Source organism: Pelodiscus sinensis, chromosome 32 (genome assembly GCF_052426305.1).
Source record: "Pelodiscus sinensis isolate ZL-2025 chromosome 32, ASM5242630v1, whole genome shotgun sequence".
NCBI lineage: Eukaryota > Metazoa > Chordata > Testudines > Trionychidae > Pelodiscus > Pelodiscus sinensis.
Window position 1 is genome coordinate 8076734 of NC_143083.1, and position 21807 is coordinate 8098540.

The 21807-nt window shown below is 44.0% G+C and overlaps 1 protein-coding gene across 1 annotated transcript in view; it reads right to left on the reverse strand.

Annotated features, from left to right (window-relative positions):
- The window catches only part of KDM4B (lysine demethylase 4B), a 193820-nt gene that overhangs the window by 7671 nt on the left and 164342 nt on the right, over positions 1-21807 (reverse strand). Inside the window, exons 15-21 of the mRNA XM_075903063.2 lie at positions 17446-17668; positions 13674-13750; positions 13412-13467; positions 12599-12707; positions 5119-5304; positions 4864-5028; positions 3294-3413 (exon numbers count right to left, since the gene is read on the reverse strand). Coding sequence (XP_075759178.1) covers positions 3294-3413; positions 4864-5028; positions 5119-5304; positions 12599-12707; positions 13412-13467; positions 13674-13750; positions 17446-17668 — 936 coding nt within the window. The remainder of the gene's footprint in view (positions 1-3293; positions 3414-4863; positions 5029-5118; positions 5305-12598; positions 12708-13411; positions 13468-13673; positions 13751-17445; positions 17669-21807) is intronic.

Here is a 21807-nt window from a genome sequence, read left to right on the forward strand (position 1 = left end):
CTGGGAGGGATGAGGTGTGGAGCATGCTCCCAGAAGCCTTAAAAAAACAACACTCCAATGCAGAAACTACACAACCCGAACCACCAAAAGAGAAAATCAACCTTCAGCTGGTGGTATCTGATTTGAATGATGAAAATGAACAAGTGTCGGTCAGCATGGATGTATGCCCTCTGGAATAGTGGCTGAAGCACAGAGACGTATGACTCATTTACATGCCAGATGTGCAAAAAATCCTGCAACACCAGCTACAACAGTGCCATGCAAACAACTTTTCTCACTTTCAGGTGACACTGTAAACAAGAAACGAGATGCACTGGCTCACGCAAACTGTAACCAAAACTTTGAGCAACTGGCTGAACAAGGAGGAGGACTTAGTGTAAAACTTTAGAAGGTAAATTCCACTGTTTTATGTTTGAATTCAGTTACAAATGTAAAACTACATACAAAAGGTCAGTCTGAAATTTCATGATAAACAGATTGCACTACGTTACTTGTAATGGGAGAACTGAAAAATACTATTTCTTTTGATTTTTAGAATGAAAATATTTGTAATCAAATAAATAGAGAGAGAGTACTAGGCTGTATTCTGTGTTGTAACTGAAGTCGATACATATTAAAAAAATTAAATAAATGGTATTCTATTATTGTTTAAGAGAGAAACTAATTTTTTTAATCATGCGATTAATAATCACAGTTAATTCTTTTAACCACTCGACAGCCCTACTAAGCCTTTTTCCTTTTCAAGGTAAGATATTTTTTCAGGCAAGTCAAAATAAAACAATTCCAGATACCAAAATTCATTTATGTTTTAACAAGAAACAATAATCAGTCAGGTGTAAAAAATGGTGGTGTTAACGCCTCATTTCAAACCTCTTTCACTGAGCACTGATTACATCATGAATTATGCAACAGGAGATGTTACAGGGATGTTTATTCATGAAAATGAGCATATGAAATTTTAAACTATAAAATAAATCTTAGAGCCTTTTGCTTGCTTTGCTGAAGGCTTACTGTAGACTCCTGAATATTGCAGGGGAAACGCAATCTGGTTTAAGAGAAAGGTAGGGTCTGGTTTAAACTGGGGAAATTCAGAGGGACGAAAGAATCTACGGGCAGGTCTATACTACGGCTTACGTTGACATATCGTCTGGTGCTCAGGGATGTGAAAAAGCCACACAAATCCCAAGTAACGCAAGTTACACCGACCTACAGTGTAACCTACGTACTGCGTTGACAGGACAGTCTCTCCACCTCTCACATAAGTGAAATAATTATGCCGACAGGAGAGCTCTCTCCTGCCAGCACAGAGCATTTTTGCCACAGGCGCTATAGCTGCATTGGTGCAGCTAGACTGATGTAGGACTTCTAGTGTAGACCAGCTTTATGTTTTGAACATGCCCCTCCTGCTGTGCTCACCAATTAGGCAAGATCAGCACTTCTTACTGTAGTCTGAGAACCATCCATCAGCTGTAACATGTGCACTAGGGAATGAGCTATGGGTACTTTAATTCTCCATTCTAAATACACACATAAATGAGGTTTAAAGGCAAACCTCTGGAGTCAAATTTTCAAAAAATATGCACCCAAACTAAATGTGCAAAACATGGAACAAGTTTGAATTGCAAAATGCACATGCACCTGAACATTTTACTCTCGTTTGGTGGTGGCAACATAGATGCTTCTTTTAAAAGCTTTTAATGCTATTCTAAACAATATGTGAATTTCTTATATTGTGGCTAAATCAGAAAGTAAAGAAAGAACAGATTTTCAATGCAACTGTACAAAAGTTAAAAATGTTAAGTTTGACTACTGTCTTTTCTTTGGAGCATCATACTAAGGAGATCTTTGGGATAAATAAGACTGTGGATTATGATGCTCTTCTGTTTGCATATCAAGACCTTGAACAATTCTTGTGAAAAGACTAGAGTAAACAGTACAGTAAGTCCCTCCTAAACCAGAGACCTAGGAAATTTCCCCCACTATACTTTTCAGGATTGCTCAGGAACACCAATCTACACTGCACGAAATAGTTCTTTGTAAGTTTCACTGTGTTTGGATAAATTGAGATGTGCAAAAAGCACTTGAAATCTCCCAGAATCCTGGTAATTTTGAAACTTCTTGTGGACCATTTAACTGTCAAATGAGAGTGGTGAATTTTGTGGAACCTCATGTTGAAATGCTGACTCTGTTTCAGGTTTCTTCCTGCTTTACTGGGTATTGTTAGCCTCCTGCAAACAAAAATCCCATGGGGTACAAAACTCAAGACAAAACTCCTTTTCAGTACTCAGCCTTGTGGGCTGCAGAATTGGCTGCTTCTGTTCTCTACTAGAAAAGGAAGGGCCGTGAACATCAAGACTGGAGACTGAAGACTGCTATTTATTCACAGAACAGAAAAAGGACAGACAGCAGCAGGACACTATTCTGTCACATACCTTCCCATGACTCTCTCTAAACCCCTTCTATTCCTGACCTCCACTTTTATTACCAAAGAGGGTTTAATTATCTGAATACCTGCTTGTCAGGAAGTGGAGGTCAAAAAGCCCATGTCACATACGCCACTGAACAGTTGCCAGGCAGTGATCTCAGGTCACTTTTGACCTTGCTCACATCTGAACTGATGTTCTAGTAACCCATTAACAAACAAGCCAATCCCCAGCAGGGACTCCCCCAAAGGATCTGAATGTCACCCCTCCAGTAAGTTCTCTGTATTTAGGCAACTCCTCTCACTCACAAGTGCCACATCATATGAGAAGGCTCTGCCAGGAACACATGCAAAAGGGGCAAGGGAAGGCTTAGATATCCAATTAAAGCATCTTCCAGAGATCAGGGCCTTTGTAGATGAGTGACTTTTCTTTATTATGGTGAAATGTTTATCTTTAAGAGAAAATGATTACCCTGTGCCAGAAATCCTATATTAAATTTAACAAGTTGTATGAGGGTCCACTAACCACCGCCCCTCTTCTCCTATCCACTGAACAGCTACACAGACCAACTCAAGCATCTTTTTTCATCACAGAGGAAGAGCGCAAATGAAAAGAACCTGAGATTTCTAAGAGCAGACAGGTGTAGCCAGAGAGGCATGTGTGTGTACATGGATCCACAATCTGCCACTGAAGACCCTTAGCCTTCTTCATAGACAAAACTGTAGTGCCTATAAGAATACAGGAAATGTTAACTCCAGAAGTCACACTTCACCTTCATGAATACAACACGTCTTCTGCACCTGTGAGGTATAAAGTCTGTGTTAAGGGAGAGGTGCTGTGGCAGGATTTTTAGACTCCCTCCCAATTTACCTGATAAATCTGACTGATCTGAGCTGCAATAAACTTGGCCTTGTAGATGATTCCATCAGTCCACTGCAGCTGAACCAACTCGCCTTCTGGAGGGGGTCCCATCTGAATGCAGTCTCTGCTCTGAAGATAGCACAGTGAACAATATCAGGAAGACCACCAATAGAATGCACTATAACATTGGAGGCTATAACCCAAGAACCCAGAATGTTACCACATCATAAGCAAATTTACATCTGTTCAAAATCTCACAAAGCATATGCAGGTTACAACCAGTTTGTACCAGCTGCTAGGGACAGTGATGTGTAGTTCCATGGAATTCATCCAGTGTTCTCAAACCATCCCAGCTCCCTCCCCCCAGCGATGTATTAACCTCATTGTGCAAGCACTGAGGAAGGGGTGTTAATTGAGTGTTGCACCATATTACATGGCAAGTCAGTGGCAGAACTGGGAATAGAACCCGAGAGTCTTGTCTCTTAGTAGCCTGCTAATCTACTTACTACACTAAAACAAACATACATGTTGCCCAATCGATTTACCCACAACAGAACTGGGGAGCGGAAAATGAGACACTTCAAGAAATGCAATTAGTGTGCAAGACTGAACAATCTCTGTTCTCTTACAGCAGCAACAAATCCTGACAACAGCTTTGGGGCAAGGAACAAAAGAAAGGAAACTAACTAATAATCAGTAATGCCATCATTATAAGGCAGTGGCTCTCAAAGTGTAGTCCATGACTATCTTGCAGGTGGTCCACGGGCTCGGGGTCACCTCCTCCCCCCCACAGCGGGGAGCCTGAGCTGGTGCTCCAGGCTTCTGCGCGTGCACGCACCCCGTGAAGGTTGGTGCACCAGCGCCTGCTTCCCACTGGGGGAGGGGGAGCCTTGTAGGTTGGATCTGGCTCGCAGGAGGAGGAAGTGGCTCCATATGCTGCTGCTGCTCCCCCCCCCCCCCCCAACACACACACACAAGCTGGGGGAATGGCAGCATAGGAAACACTCACCTGGAGGCTTTCCCCTCTGCTCCCATTGTCCGGAAGCACAACCAATGGGAGTAGCAGGAGGCATGGAGCCAGATAAGCACCCCTATTTCCTTCATGCCCAGACTCTCCCCCCCACCCCATCCCTATTCCCCCCATGCACCACCCCAGCTCCTGTACACACCCCAACCCGCTCCTGGGCCCAACCTCCCTCCCAGATCCTCCACCCAGCCCACTCCTGCACCTAACTTCTGGCTAGACCCCCCTCACCCTCAGCCAGCTCCTGTACTCAACCTCCTGGCCAGACGCCCATCCCTAGACCACTCCTGCTCCCATTTTGTCATCATAGTTGGTTGGCTAGTGGTCCGTGAAAAGGTCTGCATTGAGCAGTGTAGGCCGTGGGCCAAAAAGTTTGAGAACTACTGATGTAAGGACACACATGAAGAACACTCTATGCATTAGCTATGCAACCAGCAATACTTTTATAACCTACTATAAAAAGATTTCTTATGATATGCTTTGTTGTTCCTTCCCACACAGACTTGCACTAAATAGATTCTACCCGCAGTTACAGAAGAATCTCGAGTTTCTTACAGTAATGCTTTCCGGGTACACATTGTCGCTGTAAGAGCCATCATCAAAGTTCACTTCATAGAAAGTTTGTGTTGTCATGCCAATCACTTTACACCTGTAGTAGAGTCCATTGCGGTTCTTTGTAATCACAGTCTGCCCCAGTGATACTTCCCTCCGAAACTGGACCTAAGGAACCGAGAAAAGGGACCAATCAGGGATCACAAGAGACGTTAAGGAAACTGTACATTGGAAGGATTTTCAATAGAAGACACTTACATTGTGGTTGGCTGCTTTATGTTTGAAGCAAGTGATGGACACAACATATGGCCAATCATCTGGCTCCATGGGTACCCCTGCGGCATGTGCACAGGTCACATGGAAGGAAGTGGAGCAGTGCTCATAGGAGCATTGAATGCAGGCACCGGAAACCTTCTTCATCCGCTTCCGGCAGTACACACATTTCTAAGGTGAAACAAGAGTTCACATTATGCAGTGGAGACAAAAGTCAGCAGCAGAGTTAATCAACATTTTTGAGGCTGGACAGTGTGAGATATCCAGTTATGAGACGTGGTACAAAACTCCTTCTTGTCAACATTTACATTAAAACAGAGCTCAGATGTCAACTAGGATCGAGGACGTTTCCTGCCCGGCACTGCAGACACAGGGGCTGTCAAATTTATGGATGTAAAATCCTATTTAAAAAATTAACTGGGTCTGCCGGGGGCCCCTGTCTGCGGTGCAGCGAGCCTGGCCGGACTGGAGCAGTCCCCTGTGCTGCAAGCTGGGGGCATAGCCAGCCCAGCTGGTCCCAATGCACAACAGGCTGCTCCAGTCAGTCAGGGGCTTCTTAGGCCAGGCCAGACCATAGGCAGAGGAGCTCTGGTTGGCTGGGTTGCTAGTTAACCACTTACCAGGTTTGCATCACCCTTTACATCCCTAGGCAAATTCCTTTCCATCTCTCTGCTCAACCGTATGCACTCATTTAGAACCTATCCCCAGCCAAAATTCAGCCACCCTAAATATAGCCAACACACAGAATTATGGTTCACCTGAACAGCAACAAAATTACATTTTAATCTTTCAAGAAGCTATCAATGACACACTCCATCAGACACATACTGGTCAATGAGATCCCCACAAAACCAATTTGGGATAATGTTCTCTGGAGTGTAATGTATCGGTATTACTTAAAAGCATTACGGAAAAACTTTTACTTCCATTATATACCCATTCTCCGGAGATTTTTAAATGTACCCGTTTAATTCATATCATAGCTGTCACTTCGCAAACAAGTTGCTAGAAGAGACAGTATTTTCAACTTTGGACACAATATAACACAACAGAACAGTTTAACATCTTATTTTTAAATAGGCCCTTTTTACTATTATAAACACACACACAATGCATGATGGCATTTATGTAGGATAAACTGAAGTATGCAACTCTCTCACTGCTTTGTCACTCCTGAGTAACTAAAACCTTCACACTACAACATGTATTTTCAATATGCCACAGATGTTAAAAACAGGTTTGAGAATGCTTTGAAATCATGTTCTCTGCCCCCATTTGGGTTATTTCTTGTATTCCTCTCTGTAAAGCCACCTGCTGTGGTTACTATGAGACCAATTATCCAGGGATTAGAAAGAAAGGAAAGCAAGTAATAAATGTAAAGACTTGTCTACATATGGAGTTACTCCAAAATAGATCTTCAGGAATAACACTTGTGGTGTGGACACATTTATTCCAGAATAAATGTGACATGTTCACTCAATCCTCTTTGCAAGCAAATTAAACTAAACTGGGACAAGGAACTCTTATTCTGGAATGAAAATATTACGCACTGGCTGGCGGCAATGCTTTAACCTATTATTTACTATTCTTTTGCCAAAATAAGAATGTCCACAGATGAAATTATTCTATAGTAAGTACTGCATTATAAATTCACACCGACCTTAATCTAAACTAACTTTGTAGAGCAGACAAGCTTTAAGACACCTTTGAAATGGATCTGAAACTGTCTTTCTAAACAAACATGTCCTTGTTTTAAAAGTCCAGAATCTCATGATACTGCAGAGCTGGCAGTGAGCCCTGCATGCCTGGGAAGATGAGAATCAACCCTCTCTCCAACGGTATCAAACACCCATTTCCAGCCCTGCAGGAATGTGGAATATCAGACTTTTAGGCTGGGATTTCCAAAGGAGCCTCATGGAGTTAGGAATTCACTGACTTCCATGGGGAATGGGCTTTTCTAACCTGTATAAATCTCACCCTTAGTTCATAACATGTTTATGTCTAGAAAAGCTGTCACTGATGGTGGGTGGAATCTTGCCCTCTACAAGATCCTGCAAACTGGGATAACTTGAGGAAGAGATAATTCCACTGTCGGGAGTGGGTGAGGTTGTCCTTTAAACAGCTGGCCGTCATTTTCAACTGTTCATACAAATGGAATCTTGAGAAGATGGATTCATGGGCAAGTGATGAGGACAGAGGTATGGGATGAATATTTATCATACAGAAATCATTTCCCCATATCTTGTAGATGGGAATAAGGATAGGCAGTAGATTTGTAGTCACCTAAATATTGGTACTATTCTCTGGAAGAAATCCCTGCATTGGGCTTCCCTCTCCCCTCATCTGAACAGCAGTGTCCCCTTTCTCTTCACAGAAATAAGCACCTTCCTTCCCCACCTCAGCTGTAGCAGGTGCTATAATAAAGACTATTCCTGCCCCAAAGAGGGACAGATATTTCCTTTCCCCACCATAAATGCAGAAAGAAAGAAAGGAAACCACACTATGTTCCTGCCACACTCTGCCATGTCCAGATAGCTCAGAAACACTTCTCTACATGGATGCAACAAGCTAAGATAATTTCTCATGTAGGAATCAGTGCATAGAGGGATGCATTTGTCCCTGTGCTTTCACTCTGAATGTCCTAGCTTTTGTGAGTCCAAGTCAGGCCCTCTGCATTGCTTGAATGTAGTTTTTTGTATTTAATAACTTACGCCTTATCGCTCTGTAAGCCATGTTCAAAAGCTAGATAAGCACCATAGCAAAGTGCACAGCAGGAACACAGCACTGAGAGCAAGTCAATAGCAATGAGATCTCATTATTAAACTGTCAATACCTAATTCCCTCCCTAGCAGGGACAAGCACTGATATACACAGTGCTCAATATAGCCTCTCAAGGGAGTATTAACCCTTGAGTACAGAGAGTCTGGTTTTATTGCTGTAAAGCCTGCTTCCAAGCCTGAGGGTTTCACACACATCTAATGGCATCCCAATGGCAGAGACACTCTGAGAGAAGAGGCATCCCAAAAGGAACAATAAGACAGATCAATTATGATCAGAGGACAACAGAAAATTTCATTTACCTTGAGATGTGGACTATGGTGGAAACAGAGCATAAGTGGAAGACCTGGAGGTGTGGGGCATGTGACTCACAGCCCTTGTAAGTCCAGAGTGTTGTGGGGAAGATGCGCCGACAGATATGAATTAGTGGCGAGTAGGTAGGAAGAAAAAGAATGTCTAGGGTATTGGAGAAAAACACGCTGAATAAATGCATAGAGAAAAAAAAAAATCAGATCATAGCTGAGTGTAAGGAATGGGCTGTCTACAGCATGATGAACACTACAATTCATTTACTCCAGTGAGAGATGACAGCTAATTATTCTGAATTTCCACGTCATAAATAATTTACACACACACAGGCCTGTAATACACCATTAATCAGAAGCCATGCAAACTGCATTCTTTATAACGATGCAGCATGCTCAAATGAACGGAGATGTCTATGCTTCCAAGGGGAGCCACTGTCTTTGCGCATTTTCAGATCAACTGGACACTGTTTTCAACAAGTTACGCCAGGCCCTCACCCTGCACCTACAGAAAATGCTGCCCCTCTCCCTGTTGCTAAGGAAGAGAGACGTGAACAGAAACAAAATGCACTTGGATCCGCAGGAGCAGCATCTCCTGCCACCTCCCTTTACTCTAGTTCATTTTCTTCAGCTACGTATGGCCTTCCTCTTTTTTCATCCTCTTCTCATCTCCCGTTTGTTCATCTCAGCTCCACACACTCGTCTCAACTCCACCACTGGAATTTTCAGCCTTACCTCCTCGGCTGCTCATTTTGATTCCAGCTCCCTTCCCCATGGTCACCATGAGCCTCATCACATACAGGACACCTCTACCTCCTTTTAACACACAAAGAAAGGTGACCTTAACCATTGTCCTCCTCAGCTCCAAACAACTCCACTGGTTCCCCCACTTGCATCATGACGCACTTGCCAAAAGCCTCAATGGACTTGCTCCATGGTACCTCACAAACCATGTTTCTCTGTGTACTCCCCTATGCTCATTTACCTCAAAATTCCTCTGTGCCATTTCATAGAATTTTACCATGGCTGCTAGTTCAAGAGCCTTCTCCTTTACACCCTACCATCCAGAACAAGCCTCCTTTTATCTCTGAGTTACTGACGCTACGTTTCATTTCAAATTGCAGCTCAAAACGAAGTGTATCTTCCTTTAGTTACGATGCCCATGAAAGTAAAGCTGTATTAAATATAGTAACACTTTTACCCATTATTGTTTCCAACACGAATATGTGCGTATATATTACAAAGGCACCCATAAGCAGATAACCAAACAAGGCTGTTAGCACGCAGACGTTTGGGTAATGTGGGGTAAAGGGGCTAACAGTCAATCTACTTCCTACATTCTAAAACTAGTCCTGACTGCAGGAGCACCAGAAACCTTGTACAAGAGCCACACTGGCATCTTGCCAGAAGCTTCAGAGCTGCATTTGTGTCCAAGCAGACATGTGAGCTAGCAGAGCAATGGCTGATCTCGGCATAAACGGCACACAATTACAACACTGAGATTCTAGCAAATGATGGGAAAAGCTGCTGTGATGAAGATGGAGCAGTGCATAGTGGGATACACAGACTAACCTTTTCAAAATCAAGCACCTCATGCTAGTTTTTTCAGAGGGCTCAGCCTTGGCAGCTATTACTGGTTTCCAATGGGAGCAGTGGGTGTTTAAAAAATGGACAGCTAAATAAGTGTTCTGATTTCCAATCTGAGGTAACCAAATGCAAAAATTCTCTCTCTCATAAGTACAGACATACTGGATCAGACCAAAGGTCCATCTAACCCAGTATCCTGTCTGCCAGCAGTGACCAGTGCCAGGAGCCCCAGAGGGAATGAACAGAACAGGTAACACCAAGTGATTCATCCCTCTGTTACCAGGGCTCGCCGAACCGCGGCAAGCCCCGCTCATCAGCCGCGCTGTCCGGCAATCTGCGCATGCGCAGATCGCCCGAACCCGGCTCTTCCGGGTTGCAATCTACTCGCCCCAGGCGAGTAGATTGTATTATTTGTTGAGCCCTGCCTGTTACTCATTCCTACCCATCCGGGCTAATAGACACTGATGGACCTATCCTCCATAAATTTATCCAGTTCTTTTTGAACCCTGTTAAAGTCCTGACCTTCACAACATCCTCTGGCAGGGAGTTCCGCAGGTTGACTGTTGCTAGAGGATGCTGGAAACCATAGGGGAAATTTTTCACTCCATGCCCTTTTGGATATTTATTCATGGAATAAAAGCATCTACTCTTCAGCGAGACTGTCTGTTCAAGACTGAAACAGCAGGAGTTGCTTTAACAGATTGAGGGGGGTGGGGTGGGGAGGGGACCAGGCTGAGAATAGTAGGGAGAGCTTCAAGTGGAGCAGAGCTGTATATGGGAAGTTCACAGTTGCTGCTCATACTCTACTTAGCTTTAGACCATACTATCAGTCACTTGCTCTTAGTCCCAACACCGTCTTTCGCTCGTCCAGTGGTGCCCAAGTAATTTAGCAAATCTGGAAAACCTTAGCCAAGATCTCAAACCCTGTAATGTCTTAGGCAGAAAACTCAACGCTCTTTCCCCCCACTTGCTCATACAATGTCAAGAGCATAAGTGAGCCCTTGTACAGACACCTCTGAAAATCTGGTCTCTCACAGAATTCTTTACATCATAGCATGAAAGAAAAAGACAGGTGACATGGTTACAAGGGCAAAGGTAGGTTTGGGCTGACCTGTGTATAAAGCAGAGTTGGCTTGGATGCCAGATGAAGGAAGGATGCTATTTTAGTATTCTGTCATCCTGAATATTACTTCCTGTGCCCTACATACCAAAACCCACCAGCTTATCCAAGAAATCCCCACACTCTCCATCTGTCAAAGTCAAGCTCATTTCACAGCTAGGAAGATAGTATTTCTCTTCCTACCAAACGCTGAGGCAGCTGAGTCCAGCTGTGCCTAAGTGGGACCCTCAACGCAGTTAAGCTAGTACAAAGAGTGCTATTCTTAAAATGTTCACTGCAGCTAAAAGAGGAACATAGAATTTTACCAGGATACTGGATTGGATTATTGATCCATGCAGGGTACCATGTACAGTGCAGGAGGTGTAGCTCAAAGGCCCAAATCAGATCATGGGCCAAAGGGCTAAGTGTTATTCAAATAAACGCCTCAGGTGAAAGCTTATTAAATCCATGATGCACTCTGACACTTGTAAAATGCTGCACAGTGGTCAGAAATCCATGGAAACATGTTACTTCAAGCATCACACCAAAGGCTTCCATTGTTCACCTTCACTTTCCTGCCTCCAGAATTTGTGGGCTCCTCTCTCACATCCTCAATACATGTGCCCTCTTCTCCCTGTACAGTCTTCCCTTTAATCCCGGAGTCCTACCACACACAAGCAGGCTGGAGTTCATGATGACAAAGTGAAGCATCATAGCTCCACTGATGGATGCTGCTCAGCTGCAGGGCAGTCAGGCAGGAGTTAACAGGTTTCCTTGTGAGGCCCCATTAAGCAATACAAGCGACTTCTGTGTAAAAGGATTTTTAATTCATCGTTACAAGTGGTGGTAATGAAGAGGATGCACGCTGGAAATGTCAGACGATCCATAAAGAGTGGTGCTTCAAGATTTATCACTCTCGCATCACACTGCTCCATCACGCAACCTGAATAATGAATGCTTTTTACATTCACATTTGTGTACAAAACCCATTTGCACAACAGAGGAAGAGCTCTAGGAGCATACACAGAGTTTTCCTAACCTTTCATCGAGGGGCTGCCTGGGCTGCCTATTTTACATAGCTACGCAGTTAACGAATACATTCGTACTAACTACCGAATACATCAGTGCTAATGACATCTTCCCCCACCATGTCCCCCTCTTGCTGTCCAAAACTGACTCCCACACAAACGGAAAACAAAAGGCACAATTTATCTACCAAACGCACCCATAGCAGTGGGGTATTCAGAACCAGCTGGGAAAACACAGCACCCTCGGCAAAGCCAAGACTCATTTACTCCATCTAATCATTAATCACCTATTAGTAATTCCCTGTGATGAAGCAAGTGCACCCTCCACAGAAAGGAACTCAGTTACATGCCAGTAACTGGAATTCTACCGATTCATCCTCTCCAGGTTTCCTCCTTCCTGAGATAACCACAAGGGGGCATTTGTAAATCTCTGCACAGAGGATGGAGATAGGAAATATTTCCTGATGGAGAAAGTGAAGCCTTTTAAAGGAAAACAGACCCACTCAGACACATCTAAATGGCCCTGCTTCCTGAGGCATTTCTTGTAATAAACAGGAGAACATCTTTTAGCCCCTGCAGCCTGAGGCTTCTACACAGATCATTGCTGTTCTTCTCATTAGTGTGCCAAAACCCTGCTAACACTCAAGCAATCCCCAGGAAGTACCTACCAGTTTCCACCTTTGCTCTGGAATAGAACTGATGTCCACAGGATGGCGCTCTATTACATTGAGGAAGCGGGCTTCTGGGACAGCAATAGCACAGATTATATGAATCCACCTGGAAAGCACAGAAATTAGAAGCTGCCATATTTTTAAAAAATATACGCTACATTTATGGGCTGTATAAACTCTAGAGGGCTGTTAACATTTCTTCTGGTTTCTCTTCTACAGTATCTGGACACATTTATGATAGTTGGCAACACTGGTACTATTAGCATCTGGTTATTAATCACACGCTGCACTAGATAAAGGTCTCTGGAACAATGGGGATCCACTTTCTTCAACAGGGACCCATTCCTGCATGGTGCTGAGCACTGTCTCAGAGGTGTGGCCTTTGAAGTCAATGACACTAATGGTGTTCGGGGCCACACAGAGAATCAGACTCTTAAGAGCACAGAAAGAGGACAGGGTCAGCCCAGACTTCCACGTTCACCCATCCCTTCTAGATAGCAGAAAGGATGCATGCGAGGCAAAATTACACTTCCCACATTGGAGCACCATGACCTGTGCTCACATCATCAACAAAATTACTTGCATTCGTGCTTGGACAAGACTGCTAGTATATGTGCAATGAAGTATAGCTGCAGCTGTGCTAGTCCCAGGATATTAGAGACACAAGGTGGGGGAGGTAATATATTTTATTGGGTCAATAAATCTTTTATATATTCTGTTGGTGAGAGATCTTTCCAAAGAAGTCAGTTCAATAAAAGACAGTACCTTGTGTCTCTAGTACACATGCAAGACATTTTAAATGCTACCTACCTTCCATCAGTGGTCATCTGAAGAGCTCCTCCCCTGAGATTACAAAGGCAGCAGTCCTACAGTTTAAAAAAGAGAGTCATAAAGCTTAACCGAAAAGGCTACCCAGACGATCCCAAATCGAATCTCCCCAGGTATTTATTAAGTTAGGGCAACAGCATGCTGGGAAAGATTTTCTGTTTCCCTGCCTCCCCCCGTGTGGAAGCATCCAGGTAGTTCTCCCCAAAACCTTCTCTTTCAAGTCTCCACTGCTGTGGATGCTTACCGCTGCCCACGCACTGGCTGAGCACCGTGAACAAGACCAGCCTTCATTCACTAGATCAGGGCGTATTCCATAGCAACCTGAAAGAAACCAAAGTATCCTCACACTCTTGGCAACACATACATGAAGCCCATTGCTGACAGTTCAGGTTAAATCCACCACGGAAATTAGACACAGAATTTGGAATCAACAGATTCAAAATCCAAAGGACAATACAAAACTCAGAAGAAAGAGTCATCTTTGAGTAGGACTGAAGTCACAGGAGAACAGGAAACCCGACTCCCCCTTAGGGCAAGAGGTTAGGAGGAGATGTCTGGCACAACATTCAAGAGACTGGTCGCAGCAGGTCTGGCCTTACTGAATGCTAAATGGACACATGAAAAGAGGTAAGACTTATCAGCTGATTTTAGCCCAGCTGGTGCAGCCACCTTTGCAGAGAGGTCGAGAAGGATCTTACTAGAAGAGGAAAGGTAAATAAAGTAATCAAACAGTGCTGAATTAAATGCTCCATGTGCTTACTGTTGCACATCACACAGGAAGTCTCTCCTGGAACAGGTAATTGAAGCTGGATTTCATGAACCCCAAGAAGCCAGTGGGCCATCCTTCCTTCCAAGCACCGCAGGAGAAATTTTCAGCTTACCACACTAACAGCTGGAAATTGAGGTGCTGCTATCTCAGCCGAACAGGCAAAACTAAAGTTTTACCCAATTTATTAACAGCTGCCTGGGAGGTCAACACAACACCTCTGCAACGAGCAATTATATAATGCAGACAATTTTAGTAAAGAGTCCATAATATAAACCCATGATTGCCTCCCGCATAGGAGGCACCTTTCCATCATGTGACAGGTCATGAGAGTGGATCCGGTCCAGAACAGGCAAAAGAAGCTGGGTGATGCAGTCTGAAAAACCAATTAGGAAATTGGTTTGAAACAGACATTCACATTCGCAAGTCAAATGTCTGTGGAGCCCAAACCTGTGTGGAAGAGATTGAAATTTCAGCCTTGATTTCTTGTTTCAAGACCACCAATCAGGGACCTTTGGACCGAAAGGGGAATGAGATACAGACACACAAACTAAAGAATGAAAAAAAAATGCAAGAAGCCCAAAGGAGAAACTACATGAGAAACATTTGATATTTAAATTTGTTTTCAGAAAATAAAAGGAATCTTGCTTATTAAGATATAGGGTGCTGCTCAGACTAAATTTTGAGCTGAGTAGTACTATCTGTTCTTCAGGAGCCAAGGTGCTATTGAATATCGCTAGGAAGCAAAATCTCGTCCTTCTAAATAGGAGGCTTTTAGCTCCCAGAGATAGCTGTACAAGGGAGAGGGGAAGAAGCGTGTTCTGAGGGGAGCTAGGGACTTAATGAAGCACTGAATCTATAGTTAAATGCAACAAGGGCAGCAAATAAGCAAAGTAACTATTCTTTCCCGTCACTAGATAGTGGTAGCACCTCAAACACCTAGAAATCTTGGCAGAGGTTTCCTTGTGTCCTTCCCCCTGTCACAACCAGGTAAGACTCCTCCAAATTGGAGGTCTGCTGAGCAATTTTACAGCACCCAGCCAGACCAGCGGCAAAAGCCCCGAGGTAGTAGCTTTATTCTACAAAGTGAGCTAGCTAGTCTCACCACACCAAAATCAAATGTTTAATGGAATTTGCAAGTGCAAGCTGACAGTGATGAGGAGACAGGAAGGTTCCTAGAGTGAAGCAGCTAAACCCAAGCCTCACAACTAAAGCTGATTAGCAGAATGCACCAGGCTCTGTCTGTGACTGCAGATTAACTTTGCTTTATTCATATACATGCCTCTCCAAATCAGAATTTGGTTTGCTGAGAATGGTTTGGAATACCTTTATTCCATACATGTGTACATTTTCAGTAGAAAAAGACTCAGCTCTCCAGTAATGACTATCTCCAAGATGAGAAAGCCACTCTATCATTGGTGCACTCAACCTATGTCAACGTACTACCCACCAGGAGCCACAAGTGACTGGCTCGTGGATGCAAGAGAAGTTCATCCTTTATTCTAATTTCAATTCCCTACAAGAGACATTTGTGCTCAACATTTCTTTTTATAAAGCTGAGTCCATAAAAGCAATTTTTGCTGATACAAGTCAAATAATTCTTTCCGTCTGTCAAGTCAAACAGCAGAACAGTAATCTACCACCTCTTAATACTAACGCAAACCATAACTAGATGCCGTAGGATCTACAATACTCCTGACGCAGGCCAGCACCTTCAACCAGCTGCCACCAGAAATCTTCTCTTGGGCATAATAAATCAAAGAAATGTGTAATGATCTGCTGTATTGTTGTAGCTGTGCTAGTCCCAGGATATCAGTGAGAATATGGATGAGGTAATATCTTTTATCAAAGCAACTTCTGTTGGTGAAAGAGACAAGCTTACAAGCTACACTGTGTAGGAGAAAGAAAGAGCCTGAAGCATGGACCTGGTGCTTGAACCAAAGTAAGCAGGAGGTGTACTTTGAGTAACAGACAGGCCTTGTGGAAAGCAGATGTTTGCCTGCAAGTCAGTGTCTCAGCACTATAAGTGCTAGCACTGCTAAAAGCACATGAAGTATGTAAATACAGTCCACCAGGACAGCACAGGGACACCCAGCTGAGTATGTGATAAAATAGTCTGAAATAATAAGAGTGAAAGCAGAACAATGGGCAGTGAATGCTTTGGAGGAAAGTACAAGGGGAGGTACCAAACATGTCATTAGTGCGTAAGAGGATACGTATGGTGTGTATCAGAGTGCTCATTTCTGTAATATAAACATTGGGGTACCTGAACTTCACTCTTTGGCTGGCCTAGGGGGCAATAGTAAAATCCATACGATTGACTGAGCCATGTCCATTGTCAAGGGTACCATTGTCAAGCGTACAAACACATAGGGGCTTGGAGGCCATCTGGCTACTGACGACTATTAATGTACTTCATTCGACTATAAACCTGTCTCTGGTGCCTTCGTATCTTACCTGAGTCTGTGGTCTCTGTGGTCTCAAGAAGTCTATTATGCTAGCTACCTGCACAGAGCTGGCACATATACTGAGGGAACATACAAAAATGCTCGCAGCCACTAATGGAGCACAAGACCTGTCAGAATGCCACACCAGTGAATCCTGAATTTACTACATCACTGTCATGAACTACTAGACGCTGGACTCTTCTTCAGGTCTGTGACCTTTCCAATAAAATAGATTACCTCGCCCACCTTGCATCTAGAAAGAAAGAGATGTGTGCGCCTCGAGTGATAAACCAACACCGTCACCAACAGCAACACAGACTACATGAAAGTAAACTTCAGAAACTACAGTATTCCATAAACCCTTCCTGACTTACATGACTGAGGTGGCACTGCTGTATTTACCTCACTTTCCTATCTCTCAGACTCACTAATGTGGCTTAGCACTTTGGGAATTTATAAGGAAAATGCCTGTATAAGTGGGGGCTACCATCAGGTAGAACTTGATCTTTCCCGTTTCACCCCTTTTATTTTCTTCCCACCCCACCGCAGCCACAGATAATAATTCCAGGGGGAACAGGAAACGAATAGCAAGCAGATGGATAGAAATATCCAAGGATAGTCACAGCCATGACAGCTCTGAGAACACAGTGAAGTGGAACTGAATATGCTATAGGAAGTGGAGAAAGGTTACGTGGCAGGAACTGCCACCGTGCCCAGAAGGCGTGCAAGTGCAGAGAGCACAGGTATAAAGAGGCTTCCAAGTATCTACTGCCCAGACCCGAGCAGGAAGGAGGAACACTTACTAGCATGAACCTGCAGGCAGCACTTGGCGCAGGATATCAGGAGGCTGGTTCCATCTTCTCCAATGTACGAGTTGGAAGGAAGGGGTTCTGTGTTTTCACCACCTGAGGTAAAACACATCTCAGGGATCAGGGGCTTTGTCTTCTGTCCACACTTGGAAAGCTGGAGCAAGGAGGAGCTCTCTCCTATGGAGACCTGGACAGCCTCTTTCTCCATCTGTAAGGACTTAAGTAGGAAAAGGAAACAGTAGCGCACACTCCACTTTGCCCATCTGCCAACTGTTCTAAATGTCAAAGGATTTTTCACAAGGGCAATATTAATCCTCACTAGCTCTCAGTGTCTACAAACATGCAGCAGGCTCTCTTATTTCATCTCCTCGCTCACATGACAGGAATCTTGTTGCTCCCTTCCATTCCACTAGGATGTGGCTTGGGATCTGCCATTGTGTTTGAAAGCTCAGGGAAACATTAGAATAACAGGCAGCATTCACTATTTTTTGTGTTTAACTTTGCCAAAGTAAAATCAAATCCCTAAAAGCTGCAGAAGAACATCATCTCAACAGAATAAGATTTCCTCTCCCCTTTGGCAGCCTCTCCAATGCTTTCAGCAAGTATTTCTCCACAGTGACATGTAAAGTTTTTTGGTAGTAACCCAGAGTTAAAAACAATGGATTAAACAGCCAAGCCGCACCCAAGTCTCCTCACAATACAGCAGCATCATGCAGTCCTGGAGAGATACTTTATTTCCTATCTGCAGAATGAATCAGGGATTTTAAAAAATGCATGCGCCTAGACAGAGCTGTGTCTGGCTCCACGTGCCCTATTTATGCAGGGACATACTGGGGCACTGTTGAGCAAATAACATATCTAACACATTTTGCCTTCCTGCTCCTAAAATATCTGAAAGCAAATTGAAAATTCCTTAAAGCTGATGTTCAAATTCATTGAATGAATCTTATTTTTTTGCTTTTGAAGGTTCAGAAGGCTGGGTGCAGTGCTTAGATGCAAATCGTCATAGGAACAGCTTTGTGTGTTTCTGTTCCCTGATGGGAGGCACATGCCAGGATTACTGGTACAAAGATGTGTGTGATTTTAAATACCAGATTCTAAAATACTATTTTGAAATTTGCGTCCCATGAACACTTTTGCCAACACAACTCAACTGTCTGAACGCTAAGGGAAAGCAACACACACACAACTGATGCGAATGGGGCAAAAACACATTTGGACAACAAAAATACTGCAATTATATATTATGGGTTTGGTTGTGCCAGGAAAATGAGATGTGCCTGCAATGGGATTGCATCTCTCAAAACCATACAGAAAAGAGACATTGAAAGAGGCAGGAAAAAGGGGCTGGTTGGGGGCACCCCATCCACCAGCTGGGACTCCCCCAGCCTCCCACCTCCCAGGCGCCCTTTAGGGAGGGCTGATGGACTGAAGGTCCCTCCTTCCCGATTTGTACGGGGACATTGCTGGTTGTTCCCCTTCATCAGGGAGCAAGGGGAAAGTGCACAGTTTGCTGCATTCCTCACTCTGGTTAGGAAGCGCAGGGGGCAGATGAGCTGTGCACATTGCTCTCACTCCCTGACAGGGACAGGAAGGGGAAGAGCAAGCATCCATGGTGCAAATCTTGAGGGGGGACCCTTTGTTCCCCCCCCCCCACCGCTTTCCCCACTCACTCCCCTAAATGCACACCCAGAGTCCCCTGCCCAGAGCTCCTCCTCACCTTCCAACCCTAACTCCACACCTCAGCCCTAAGCTCCTCCTTAAGGATCCAAGCAATGCTGGATAAATGCTAGTCATATATATTTTAAAAATTAATTCAGATCTGCTGGGACAACAAGAGGCCCATTATGATTTTTATTCCCAGTGTTTTAAAATGAAGGGGGAAACGGTTCAGTACATCTGTGAAAAGTGGCATCTCGGTGGAACTAAAAGTGAGAAAATAGAAGGCCATCAACCTAGTAATTGGGACACAGGAGTTGGAACAAGCATATTTAAATACATGATAGAAATACTCTCTTCTCTTTGTGATTCTGTTTTCATGCCTATAGGCCGTGTAAGGGTAATTACACATGGTTACATATAACTATATTCATACACAGAATCACAGAACTGAAAACAACCAGAAGAAGTCATCAAGTCCAGTCCCCTGCACTCATGGAAGAACTAAGCATCATCTACCCAGTCCCTGACCGGTGTTTGTCTAACCCGCTCTTAAAAATTTCCAGTTATGGTAGATTCCACAACCTCCATAGGCAGTTTATTCCAATGGTTAACAATCCTAACAGTTGGGATGTTTTTCCTAATGGCCAACCTAAACCTCCCTTGCTGCAATTTAAGTCCATTGCTTCCTGTCCTATCACTAAGAGTTAAGGAGAATAATTTTTCCTCCCTTCTCCTTGTAACAGCCTTTTAGATCACTGAAAACGTACCACTTTTTAAGCTGCCTAAGATGGTTCCCCCAACACCATCACTGCAGGGAGCAGGGGAGGCAGAAGCACAGTGGGGAAATGGCGTGAGTGGGGACTGTTTCAGCCCCCGCTTGCACCAGTTCCCACTGCGGATGTTTCTGCTTTTGAAATGTACAAGAGCCCTGTGGCTCTTCCTACATTTAAAATGCAGAGCCACAGCATGGGTGGCTCCGGAGCCAGCACAAGCCAGGACTACTCAGTCCTGGCTCCTGCTGCGGCTTTGCAGAATGGCATTATCGACTAATTGTATAATCGATATAAACTGTATTAAGTATATGATTAGCCAGATAATCGCATTTTAACTTAGTCCACATCCGGCGAAGCAGCACCTGTCCACAGTGGCCCGGGCTGGCTGCGGACAGAGGCTGCTTCAGCTAGGCAGGCAGCCTGGCTCAGACCCAGCTTGCACTGGATCCAGGGCCTAACTCCAATGTGGCTCTGTAGTTTAAATGTATGAAGAGCCGGGTGAGCAGGCAGCCCGGCTCTTAGTACATTTAAACTGCAGAGCCACACCGGAGGTAGGTCCCGGACCCAGCACGAGACAAGACAGCCGAGCTGCCTTCCTTTATCGACTAATCGAATCATCGATAAAAATTCTATCAATGACTCGATTAGCCAATTAACAACATCCTAACATCCCTATTCTGCACCTTCTTCAATTTTCCACATCCTTTCTGAAATGTGGCGCGTGCGCGCATGTGCACACGCGCGCACACACACGCTCCCCCCCCCTCATTACTATGGAACTAACCATGCTAAAAGGATACCAACTAGTACCAATTTGATGCATAAGCAAGTGCAGCAGTACTGTACATATTCATGTTTGCTCCTGTAAATCACTACAGGACCCAAATGTGCCAGTGTGTTGCATCTTATTTTTTCCAATCCCCTTGAAATGTGCAGCTTTGGTGTTTATGCTAGATACAGAGAAGTTATCAGCATTATGTACACAATGCACAGAAGAATTTTCCGTTTTGATAGCTGAGAAGCTTTACAAATTGTGAATGCCTCCCACCCTGTGGTCTGATTAATAATATACATTTGATAGTTGGGGAGCGTTAAATTTGGTTTTCAGTGTTTTGCTTGGCAATGACTGCCTAGAAAATCTGCACCTTAAACTGAAGTTCCTGGAACTTGAAATCCCAGCAGCCTCTTATGGCAAGCAAGGAAGCCTGGATGTGCCCAGAAAACCAATATGGGTATTATCTCTGATTTACTCAAATGATCAGAAAATTAAAACAAATTTCACATCACAAAGACATATTACATATGCATATCTCCCTTCTGCTGCCTTCTATAGTGCCTGCAGCGTTACATTAAGCCAAGACTCCAAAGCATTATTTTATAAAACCAAGACCAACACCATTGCTCTTGCTTGCATAAACTGCAGTTACATCTGCCTGCATTAGCCTGGGAAAAGAGAATTGCTATAGTGTAGCATTTCAGTAGCACTGAGGCTGGCCTTTCCTAGGGATGGACAAAACCACAGGGAGAACCTGACATTAGTCAGTCAGTATTTTGTGAATCCACCCTCAAATTCCAAACAACCTGTAGTAAGGGCAGAAGAGTGTAAAACATCCTCTTTCAAGCAGGCAGCATGTCTCAGGGTATGTCTACACTGCAAAACACAAATCACCTGCAGCAGCAAGTCTCAGTACCTGGCTCCTCTGACTCAGGCTCATGCTATGGCACTAAAAATAGTATTGCAGACATTTTCCCATGGGCTCAGAAACCCAAAGTGCCCAAGAATGAATGTCTCAGAGCCCAAGAATGAATGTCTACACAGTTACTGTTAACCCCACTGTTCAAGTCCCGCAAGTGCAAGTAAGTTGATGCAGGCTCAGACTCATACTGTTGTGGGATGGGTATTTTGGTTGGTTTTTGTCAC